The sequence below is a fragment of the Hyperolius riggenbachi genome, chromosome 5 (assembly GCF_040937935.1).
Source record: "Hyperolius riggenbachi isolate aHypRig1 chromosome 5, aHypRig1.pri, whole genome shotgun sequence".
Classification (NCBI taxonomy): Eukaryota; Metazoa; Chordata; class Amphibia; order Anura; family Hyperoliidae; genus Hyperolius; species Hyperolius riggenbachi.
The window spans coordinates 97161298-97174037 of NC_090650.1; the positions used below are offsets into that span (position 1 = coordinate 97161298).

The window sequence follows — 12740 nt, forward strand, 5'->3', positions numbered from 1 at the left end:
ACAGGCCACACCCCCAATAAAAATATTCTGAACTCTAATTCCAGCCTTAGGTCACTAATTGTCCTTAGAATCTCACACTCTTATCATTGGCTCATATCATCCATAGTGACATGATACTAGTGCTCGAGGTCAGTGATAGGAGGCAGGGTTTAGACTATAAGCTCCTGAGGTCAGTGATCTGAGGACCCCCTCCTCTCCCACATAAGGTGCCTACAGTGGCCTATTAAAAATCCATCCCCGTTTCCAGTATTTTCGCCTAATGCTGTCCAGACCCCCCCCCTCCCAAAGAAGGCGACAAAAAAACTTTACTGAGCAAATGTATACACCAAATATGACCAAGAGACATCTGCTGTGAAATAGTTTATTTACACAATCATACAGAGTAGTCATGCCATACCCACTAATCATTATTCATCTACAGTTAAAATACTTCATAGCAGCTTAAATATTTGAAATATACATACATATCATTTATGCTTATATATTGTCTTGAAAAACAAAACTAAGGCGATTATTTTCTCTTATTTATGGAAGACATATATATAATAAAATGTCATAGACATTAACATTAAAAATATAATTTGATACATTCAGTTCTGGAAATGTACTTAGAGACAAAAGGTAGAGCAAAGGCTTGGAATTAGCTCTGTGATAGATTATAGGAGTACTGTACGCTGTGCAGTTCTACATTATATACATAATCCAAGGTAGAGGAAGCCTATGCTTTACTGAAGACATCCATGACAAAATGTTAGATGATGATGAACAGGAAATCACAGAAAATACTTCTATGGAATGTCACCATTTTTATTTTATTCAGCCACCAGGAGCCATGATGTGGTTTTTTATCACCTACAGGTAGACCCCACTTTTGTTTAGGGCCAACAGAACATTTTCAAGAACAACTAAAATGAGAGGCATATGGAGGCTGCCATATTTATTTCCTTTTAAGCATTACCAGTTGCCCGTCTAGCCTGCTGGAGTATGCATGAAATGGCAGCCGGGAGACTTGGGCGCAGGATACAGCCGATGTATGACTTACCCTGCTTCTGCACAAGTCCCGGCAGCGTTAATTACTTTTTCCCCTCCAGGCCGCCATGGATATTAGGGAATTATGCAATTCGGCTTCCAGCTATTGCTGGCAGACAAATTAGTGTTTTAAAAGTAACTTTGGCTCAGTTTTCTGATAGCGCCGAAGTTACTCACTGTGCGCTGCTACCGCCGTAATTCCTATTACGGTCTATGGTACACTGGATACAACGTGTTCGATCCTGCTGACTCTCTGCCTCTTATAAATTTAGTCATAGACCCTGAACAAGCATGCAGCAGATCAGGTCAGCACGGTGGCGTAGTTGTTAGTTTAGCTTCTGTGCAGGCACAGAACTCTCCCAGCAGCGGGAGGGGGGACGGGGGTGGGGTGCAGCTGGGGCGCGCATGTGCAGTAAGCCCCGACTGGCCGAACTTACGGGAGCCCTTACAGATGATACAGAAGGCGGAGAATGGCGGTGGGGGACGATTCAGGCTAAAGGGAGTTGAAGGAAGCCCCAGGTCTCTATACATTTCTTCTATCCTCTAATCTCAGGTTCCTTTTAAAAGGAAATAAATATAGCAGCATCCATTTCCACCTCACTTCACGTGTCCTTTGAGGAGGGAAAATAAAAGAGCAAAAATATAAAGGGGGCAGGAACTGTTACAAAGAAAATGAATGCAACTAAAATGATGTATAATAAATGCTCCTGCCCTTTCTTAGCCAGTTAGATGACTGACACTGGCAATGGCCAATCAGAAGCTTGAGATGGGCTGCTTAGACAACCTGGCAAGGGAAGGGCCCAGGGGCTGTATCAACACATCTCTTCTGCAAAGAAAAGAGGTCACCTCATCCACACTACCCCAGAATAAAGCTCACTACCGTCATAATGTGACTGTCACCAAATCCAACCCAAACAAGTCATTCTTACTCCTACAGCCAGACCTTGATATTGGCAAGCAAACCTCTTTATGCAGCAGCTGAGGGTGGTTGGCCACGTCTGCATGTCCAACCATCCTCTAAATTCTATGACCACCTATAGGGAGCTTCGACAAAATCTAGCCCTGCTATCAAGCATGGATGTGCAAAGGTTGAAAGGCAATATCGGTCACTTCCACCAAGTTATGATCTCTCCCAAAGATTCTATTCTACTCAGCAAAAAGGTAGGTATTTAATAACTGTGATTTCAGGTATTTGAACATGCAAGATAAATGTCACCTGAAACTGTCTTGCATGATCACTTCAGATGACAATTTGCCTGTAATGGGATTTTTGAGGAATGTGTTGGGAGTAACATCCACACTCTGCACAGCAACAATTTAGGCCTCCATTCTCAATTGTTTCACTCCAACACCATTTTGTACAGTTCAGTTTTAGGTACACAAACAGACCCGAACATTGAATCTGAATCTCTGCAAGCCTGCTGGTCTTCCTAGAGGAGAAAAGACTTTTATGCATGGATTATCATGCCCCACATTGTCCCTGTATAATAAACTCTGCTCTTTCCTCTAAAGCCTGCTGGTGGAGAATGCTGTACTGACATATCACACATGCAGGGAAAGTGTATGAACTGTGAGGAGGCGGGAACAAAATAACCCCTTCCCTCAGAACAAGGGAAGGAGGATCGTTGACGCAAGATTGGCGCAATAAAGCCCTGCCCAAATCTGGGATTCTGATAGGTTCGGCAGCTACTCAATAGGGGCCCCAGTTTTGCTCCAATTTTTTTCTGCCTTACCGTCACGCAATCACCAAAGAAAGTTCTTGCTGGATTCTGCCAATACATACAACAGATAACTCCTACAGTATATGATGACCAGTAACCAGCAAGGGTTTATTTTCTTCAGGAAATCCCTACACAATCATGGTGTATAGAAAGTAATTATATGATGAAACTGTGCAAAGACAGAGCAGATCTTCATGTCAAAACACTTCAACAGTTCCAGAAATGTAGGGGCTTCTTTAGAACAGTGGCAATCAGATGTACTTCAGAAAAGCTCTGCAGAAATGATGGCACTTTTTTTTTTGTAGATCAGCTCATTGCCATATTTCTAAAGATGACAGCGCTTAAATTATCATTATGGTTATAATGTCTAATTAACAGCAATAAGTGACAATAGCCATATCCAATCATCATGAAAACCATCTTACAGACTAACAAATTGCATTGTGTTCTCCAATTTCAGAGTTGATTTTTCAAACCACTCTTGCAGCAAATTAAAAAAGTTGGGCCTACAATCAAAGTCAATACAGCTCTCCTTGCGGACAGCACTGTGTCTTGATATTTTACCAAGCTCAGCGGCCACACTAAACTCGTGGCTGGGATGGAGTTCTATCCATTCAGTGTGTAGCTGCTGAAATCTACTGAAAGAAATTGATATGAATTATAGAGTTGCCATTCTAGCCAGTGAAGAGATCTATTATATTAAGCTCTAATAAGAAGGCTTGGAAATCTGAAAGTACTTGAAGAGGAACCCCGGAATTCATGGCCTCTATCTCTCCAAACCAAGGTTCTCCCCCTATAGCATGCTCTGTCCCTCCTCCAGTGTCGGGTGGGTCCATCCTTGTTGGCGCCCGCCGTCACTCTTCTCACTCCTGGTCTTTGTGCACGTTATGTTACATGACATGTCAGAAGACTTGGGATCTGACTGAGGTAAGTGACAATGGGGCGGATTCATGAAGCTGCGCTGCTATAGCAGTGCGAGCTACATGACAGCACGGCAAGCTAAATTCAAGAAGGCACGCTATGCAGTCATGCAGCGTAGCAACGTTCATAACTAAGGAAGGCACGCTGTGCTGCACCATCGTGCATAGTGTGCCTCCCTGAATTTAGCTTCTGATGCTAAATTCGCAGCCTCGTGAATCAGCTCCAATGGGTGGCTGCAATAAAGGGAATGAAGGACTGACTCAGCACTGTAGGTTGTGAGATGCTTACTCCTCCACTGCGCTACTCTGCATTGGATGGTCTTAAAGTGGCAGTATTTGTCCTGGGATGGAGGAGAGGTCGGCATACTTGTAAAGTGAGGGAAATAAGTTTTGTAAGCTGCCCTTTTTTATTGGGAGTAAGGGGTGGGTGTGGGGCGTACGAGAGGGATCGGCGCAGGATACAGCCTGTATGGCTTATCCTGCTCCTACACAAATTCCCTTCTATGTTAAATACTATTCCCCCTCCAGGCCACCATGGATGGTGGGGAATGAAATAATTTGGCTTCCAGCAATTGCAGGAGGCCGAATTATTGGGTTTTATAGGTAACTTCAGATCAGTCTTCTGACGGTGCCGAAGTTACTCACTGCTGTCCCCAAGTCTCCTGCGCTGGAATGAAAGTGTTCAGGTTGGTGGAGATATGGGTGGGGCTTATTCTATGATACTGCAGGAAGCAAGGACATTAGAGAAGGAAAGCCCCCATAAACCTTTCACTATGGGGTTTCCCATGATATGTAGTTACACCCCTTCATAAAGAGCTTGCCATTTCTATTCTGCTAATACACCTATGTTTTATGCTTTACCAGATACATTTCCTAATGACTCTGATCCTGACAAACACAGAAACATTAATTACGCTGCAACACCCAACATGTATACAGAAAAAAGAAGGCAGCAACTATCCCCTCTGCTGCCCATATGATAGGATTGTTCTGCTTTCTTTCATGCAAGTACATTCCAGACATCGTCTCATTATGAATGAATCTCTATAGCACAGTAACAGAATTTTGGTCAGTAAAAAGGCAATTGGTGACAAATCGATAGAAAAATAAATACTAAAAATAATAATACATAATCAGACCCCTTTGTCTAGCCATACATCTGAAATATACACACTATTATATAGGCACTAATCACCTGAATAGTCTTCTCCTGTATACATGTCACTGTCATTATACCGGTAGCCAGTACTAAAATAACACAGTACCTGCTTTATTCCTTTCCCTCCATGTGCAAAAAAACAAAAATATTTTAAAGCTCAACTTATCAGTAAAAAGTACTCTAGTTTTACATTTTGGGGGGAAAAGGGGTGGGGTTAGAACATGTTTTGGGTGTGATTTTATTAGTGTTGGTGCCACCCACTGTGACCATTCTACCTCACTTCATGTTTCTGAGACCTCCATGGATCGCCAGGACTGTAAAGGACAACTGTAGCGAGAGGAGTGTGAAAACTGCCATATTTATTTCCTTTTAAGCAATACCAGTTGCCTGCTGTCCTCTGCCTCTAAAGATAATTTCCGACAGGTCCAACCTGATTTCCAATCGTTTTTCTGATTGATTTCTCATAGAAGTGAATGGAAATCAATCAGAAAAACGATTGGACAGTAAATCTGCTGAAAAATCTCATTGTGTATGCCCAACATAATACATTTAACCATCAGACCCTAAACGAGCATGCAGCAGATCAGGTGTTTCTGACATTGTCAGATCTGACAAGATTAGCTGCATGCTTGTTTCTAGTGTTATTCAGACACTACTGCAGCCAAATAGACCAGCAGGGCTGCCAGGAAAGTGTTTAAAAGGAAATAAATATGGCAGCCTCTATATTCTTCTCACTACAGTTGTCCTTTAATGTGTAAGGCCTGGTTCACACTGCAACAGCTTTTTTTTTAGTGCTAGTGATTTTATAAGCTCTTGCTAATGCAATATTATGGGTGATTTTTTTTTTTATAAAATCACATCGCTCAACTGAAAACACACACACAGCATTACATTAGCAAGATCTATTAAAATCACAAGTGCTTAGAAAAAGCTCCTGTAGTCTGAACCAGCCCTAAGTGGCGGAAAACAATGAAAACTTGTTGGCGTTTAAAACTTTTTCTCCACTCTCCGAATTTTTTTTTGTTTATTGCTACCACTGCCCATGTAAGAGAGACTTACCCAATTCCTGTCAAGGCAGGAGGTAAAATTCTCCCTAATGGAGAGGACATTTTTTCTGAAGTTTCACTTGAAAACTTGTTATAAAGTGAATTTGTTTTTCCACCTTAATAAAACTGTTGCGTGTAAAGGAATATGAGCACCTGTGTGCTTCTTCATTTTAAATACATAAAATTAACTTCCTCTAAGGGAGGTCCTTAAATACTGTGGGCTTTTGGGGTGAGCAGCATGCAATTTTCTACTAATGGTGGGCTGCCCCATCTATATGAGGGCCTCCATCTCCGCTGTCCCAGTGCTGTAAATGTGCAGGCTGAAGCTTCCACAGCGATGTTGTGAATTCCTGGCCACGGTAGAGCATGCTAGGAGATGTAGTTGATGCATGTGATTACATCTCCTGGCTAGGAGATGTAATCACATGAAAGGACTACATCTCCCAGAATGCACTGCAGCAGCCAAGGACGCCCAACATCACGTATTTCAATCTCTGGTTCTGTGGCATAGGGACAGAGAAGATGGAGGCCCTTATATAGACTGAGGGCTATGGAGCAGCCCACCATAGGTAGGTAAATGCATACTGCCCACCCCAAAAGCCCACAGTATTTACAGACCTCCCTTAGGGGAAGATTTGCTCTATATATTTGTTATATGTGGTGCTCTGGTCACCTACAACACCACCTGCTGCATTTACCATCTACTCCTTCCAAATATACTGATACTCTACTGACCTGATTTCATAAAACATTACACAGAGCATTCAGATTTTACCTTACTCCAGCCTAATCATTAAATGGCAAATGGTGACTTTTGCTAGTGTTTCCCCTTTCACACTTTAAAAGTAAACCTACCATAAGGGAACTACAGTATGTAAATTGCCATCTTGATCATCTTGTGAAAATACCATTTTCCAGTCTGTAATGCAAATAGTCAGTATACAGCTCTCTGAGTCTCTTCCCCTGGAACATGTAGGTAGATAGTAAGGCAGGATAGCTGACCGGTACTCATGTTCCAGGCAAGAAGGCATTATAGCAAAGAGATCACTATTGATGGCCACGTCTAGGAGAACTCATGGAGAAGCATGTGATCAGTTTGGTCAGGTGATAGATATGCAAGTCTAAAACAGGATGTGATCACAGCAAACCAAAGCTTTGCAAATCTATCAGCTGATCCAACAAATCACATGCTTCTCCATGAGTTCTCCTAGACGTGGCCATCACTAGAGACCAGCATTAACACAGGAAGCATGTTTTAGAAGGCAACCTCTGTAACACTAAATGTCCACTTCACTTTCACGTATTATTTGACAGGAAATGGAAATGGTTAAGTAGATGAGCATCCCATTCTCCAAAGCAAGCATCTCATGTTTCTGTACAAACAAGTCGACAATAATAGGTAACCTTTAAAAAAAATCCTTGAAATCTTTAAAAAAATCAAGTATTTTACATACATCTCATCACAGTGTATTAAGGCCAACAATGCAGCTATTTCCCCATAAGACCACATTGTGAAATGCAGCCACTGTTCTTTGGATTATGGGCAACATTATTGTCCCAAGTGATACCAAGTTATGGTCTTCTGAGGTGAGACATCACACACCTACATGTTCAAAGCAGTGCAAACTCCAACAACAGCAGACAGCCCAGTGAAGGAGAACACCAAAGAATCCAATTTCAACACTTTACTGGCAGTAAAGCTGGGGAGGACTGGGACAATATGGGGGAGCAAGCACATCTCTGTCGGCCTGTGGAAGTAGGGGGTTAGAGAAAGTTTAAGTATAATTTGCCCTAGTTCCAGTACTCCAGTAGCGTGCTCCAGCTTTCCTCAGTGTACCTCAACTTTTTATTGGTCCCCTATAACTGCCATTCAACTGGGGTTATAGGGGGCCCACAATACATAGAGGTTGCATTGTAACTGCTGTGGGAGTGGTTAGTGATTGCTCCGGGAACTGCACTGTAGTGTACACACAATGACTGCTGAGGAGGCTGCACTGTAGCTGCTGCAGTAGTTGCTTGCTGTTAGGCTTCTCCAGAAACACTTGGCTGCTTGGCAGAGGTGAAGAAGTCACCTGTCACTGTGGGCACTGCCAAATATAGTGGCATCATTCTATCCTTAACTTCAGGTGTTGCATTAAAACCAAAGCAAAGCACTTCACACATTCTCAGCAGTCACTACAAATGACAAAATACAAGGAAAAATCTTAATAGTCGAATTTTTGGATTTTAAACTAGTTGGGCCAATGCTACAAAATAACTGTGTGAGGCTGTCCTTCATATCTACCTCCACAAGAGGGCACTGTATAGGCACTGTATTTTATTTTCGCTTCATGTAGCTAGCTGATGCACAGACAGTTGAAAAATGTGTGAAGTGTGCTTATCGTTATTCTTTTAGCCACTCATTTAATATTATTGTACCAATTATCTTCTGGCAATTCTGACAATTGTAACAGGTTATTCAACACCAACCCTCGTTTGCGCTGTGTTACTGAATAACTGTCAGAAAGCAGCTGCTGATCTCAGTGCATAAAGGTCACACAAATGTCTCCATTAGTGGTCTCCTGCTAGGACGGAAGCAAGAGGTTAGAGAAATGCAGTCTGGCTGCAGTGCTCAGTCTGTTACCAAAACTCGAAGTCTTTTCAAAAACAAAATGTATGTATGTGTCCTCCTTTGAAGCATGATTTTTTTGCACACCTATACTTTGTCTCTGTGAAGTCCTATTCCTCAGATAGCAGGTATATAGGCAGATAGAAGAAATATCTGAGGAAAAGAACATCACTGAGACAAAGTAAAGGTATACAGCCAATTTTGCTTCAGAAAAGAAAACTCAGATACAAAAGAAAAAGACATCCAGATTTCAGCTACTTTAAATAATAAAAGGCTTGCGTGATCTTCATTTATCAGCGCTCATCCTGTCATCAAGAGGAATCCGTACCAAAATACCAGAACGTAATGTTTGGGAAAACACTTTATAAACCCGTTAAAAGACATTTAAAAGAAGTCTGACAGAAGAGTACAGTACTGAAATTCTGCAGGAAAATATATCTACGCAGTGCAAACAAATGCAGATTGTCCTGATGTCCCACAGCACAATACTGGTCATACCAGATAATATTTGTATTTGATTAGCTGCATTTCCTTAGGGAGCTTTAGGTGACAAGTGCACCAATTATATGTCAGTAAATTTCCATATAATGCTTGTTACTGATTCCAGATCTATTCCCATCACCACAAGACTGGACAGTCCATTTTACAGAATCCAGGATCTCTCCGGAGCTGCCAGTACATGCCATTGGTTACCCAACAATCATCACTCGCTTTTCTGTTGATGGGAAGAGAGTACACAGAGGATAGTTATGTTAGTACAGCTGGAAATTTATGATTTAAAGACGTATAATGCTAATATGTATTAAGGGGCCCATACACTCAGCCGATTTTCTGGCCGATCGATCGATCGATTGATCGTTTGCAAATCGGTTGGCCAATCGACCGATCGATGGCCGATTTCGATCGATTTCGATGGATTTCCATCGAACTGGCAGGGTGGAAAATTTAGGTCGATCTGATGAGATTGCTTATCAGTTTGCATTGGCCTTAATGGAAATTTGATGGCAAAAAAATGCCATCAGATCGAATTTCAATAGATTTCAAACTGAAATCTATTGGAATTCTATCCTGGTGAAAAATGTTCTAAAAACGCATCAGATAGATCATCAGATGCATTTCTTATCTATCTGCTGCCAATCTGACGAGTGTATGGGCACCTTTACAGTATACGACAATCAATCTGACTTCTTTATTCTGCACAGAATACATATTTTATTCCTCAGAGCAATATTTCACTTTTTTGTCATTTATTTTATATACTGAAAATGTGTATAATATATCGAGGCTATGTAAGTAGAGGAACCAACCCTGCAAAGCTTTGGGGCTTTTTTTACACAGTAGGCTTAAATTAAAGACAATCTCTTGGTAAAATTGTGACTACATGGCCAACATCCCCACCCTGGTATGGCTCAGGGTCAACCCGGCTGTGATAGGGGTCTGGAACATGGGGTGTCGCTGTGGTAATAGAGAGTCTGAACCATGGCGCTGTGGTGATAGGGGGTCTGAACCATGGCGCTGTGGTGATAGGAAGTCTGAACAATCGCACTGTGTTGATAGGGAGTCTGAACCCTGGCACTGTGGTGATATGGCGATAGGTGGTTTGAAAAATAGCATTGTGGTGATAAATTGTGTATGCAAATTCATGCAACTTGCACCAATCAAATTTTACCATGGCAGGAATTGACTGGTTAATGTTCAAGCTGCATACATTTTCATACAAAAATTGTATAATTCTGCATCAACTCGGAACTGTTTGCATGATCATCCCTAGCCAGTACACAATAATGCTGCAGAATTAGGTGTCCAAGTGTCCATGGCAACTGGAGAGAAACACGAGGTGACTAGAGGTGCACACCTGAAGAAGCGAGGCTGGTGCTCCAGATTGTTCTCCTCCAGGACTCTTCTCCGCTCTCTCTGCAGTTGTTCTAGCCTTTGTTTTTGTGCTTCAGCTCCTTCCACATTCCCTTCTTCAAGAAATCTGCCACCAAGGAAAACACAATTCTTATTAACAATGAAGATCACCTTCCCTGGAGAATGCTGCTTAGCCAGGATACTGACATGATTTTACTCTACCTGCTTAATATTCATCTCAGGAACATGAAGTCATTTTGTTTCATATGACCTACAAGCTAAGCCAGACAGATTTAATGCTATAATGTTTCGGTTTCTGTATAATGTCTGTTTCTCTGTTCTGTTACCAAATCACAAAGGAGAGGAGAAAAAGTTCTCCTCAAACTCTTCTTGTAACTCTGAAAACAGAGATTTGCCACAGCCATTTACACCAGGCAGTCATCCCATGCACTGAACTTTATTGTACGGCAATACTTTTTACGGTAACAGAATTGACTGACCCACTATAGACACATTTATCACGGCTCAAACTTTATGAATCAGGTACAACCACATTCCATAATTATTGTCATTCATAAATTAATTTGTACAGGTTTTTTTAAGCTCTAAACCTTTATGTATAATATTTTTGAGTATATATCAAATATAGTTTGGTTTTCATACAGTTTGGTTTTCATTGCTGGTCAAAGCAAGCTGTGGGAGGCTTGCAAAAGGAGAAAGCTAAAGCTCAAATTTAGGACAAAATCACAAGGTGCTGGTTTTGTACACTACTTTTCATGCATCATTCCTGTTATATACCAGGGCTGTGGAGTCAGTAAAAAAACCATCTTACTCCTCAGTATATGAAACCACCGACTCAAATTACTCAAAATTGCTCCGACTCCTTGATTTCGAGTCCACAGCCCTGATATATATACTCCGTATGTTTTGCCCTTGAATTAATACAGTACATTTTGTACACTTTTCCACATCCAAAGGAGTCATCAGGCAGCCATGAGGAAAGTCTGTATCCTACTCATTACAATAAGCAGTACTTCCACATAACGTGTCTGCTAGGATAGATTCTGGCAGCCAAATGCCACTTTTTGTACCAATTGGCGTTCAAACACAGAGAATCGTATACAAAGGACTAAAATTTAACTTTTAATAAAGAATATTGAAAAACGCAAGCAGGCTGCTATTAAGTTACAAGACTGAATCACAACGTATGGAACAACCTTTAGGTAAGTATATAGGAATGAATCCTGTCAAAGATGTCCATTTACGTTGTTAAATTGTCATTTACAAAGTAGAGGCAAATTTACAAAATAATAAATATGAGAAATAATCTCAGTATTTTTATAAATTACTGAGATTATTTCTCATATTTATTCTTTTGTAAATTTGCCTCTACTTTGTTAATGACAATTTAACAACGTAAATGGACATCTTTGACAGGATTTATTACTATTTACTTACCTAAAGGTTGTTCCATACGCCTGCTTGCGTTTTTAAATATTCTTTATTAAAAGTTAAATTTTAGTCCTTTGTATTGGATTCTCTATGTGTTTGAACTCCTCTAATCAGGCTATTTTGTTGTATATTTGAGAGTACCAATTGGCACCAAGCACTGAGCACAGTATATTTTTTGAGGGGGAGATAGCCGGGCATGTGCTGTGTTGGGGGGGGGGGGGGAGCACTGCAGCCCATTCACATTTCCAGCCAGGATGTGGCCTACATACCCACCCACCCACAACCTGCTGTGTACACAGGGAGTCATGCAGGGGTTGGCTCTGGAACTTTAATGAACCCATTACTTTGTGGCATTTGGGGAAGATGCCCATTCAAAGTCCACTACCACCAATGATTGCTGCACTGCGGGGTAATTGGTGGCATTCTTATGTGAGGTGATTGCTGCACTGTTGGGGTAATTGTTGGCATTCTTGTGTGAGGTTATTGCTACACTGTGGGGTCATTGTTGCAGTTCATATTTTGGGAACTGCTGCACTGTGGGGTAATTGTTGCCATTCTAATGTGGGGAGATTGCTGCACTGTGGGGTAATTATTGCCATTCTAATGTGAGGTGATTCATGTGTTGTGGGGTAATTGTTGCATTTCATTTTTGGGGTATTTTGTTGCACATCATATGTGGAGTATTTGTTACATTACATTTTTGGGTGTTATTGCTGCATTTTGTAATGTGGTGTAGTGATTGCTGTGTATGTATTATGACACTGGTTCGAGGGTTAACCAGGATGTGTATAATAGTAAGTAATAGGGAAAACTCATAAAAGTGGTGTGAATTTATGCAGGGGTTCCCAGAGACCTGAAACATTTTGAAGGGGTTCCTCAACTCTAAAAAGGTTGAGAAAGGCTGCACTAAAGCATCATTTGTCTGCCTAGCTTTCCACCAATAATCAGGCTGGG

At 41.3% G+C, this 12740-nt stretch overlaps 1 protein-coding gene across 6 annotated transcripts in view; it reads right to left on the reverse strand.

Moving 5' to 3' along the window:
• Nucleotides 1-396: 396 nt before the first annotated feature.
• Nucleotides 397-12740, reverse strand: part of OSBPL3 (oxysterol binding protein like 3) — a 277877-nt gene continuing 265533 nt past the window's right edge. For all 6 annotated transcript variants that reach the window (XM_068236035.1, XM_068236040.1, XM_068236038.1 and 3 more), the window contains 2 exons: nt 10339-10461; nt 397-9198 (listed from right to left, as the gene is read on the reverse strand). In XM_068236035.1, coding sequence (XP_068092136.1) covers nt 9102-9198; nt 10339-10461 — 220 coding nt within the window. In that variant the 3' untranslated portion in view covers nt 397-9101. The remainder of the gene's footprint in view (nt 9199-10338; nt 10462-12740) is intronic.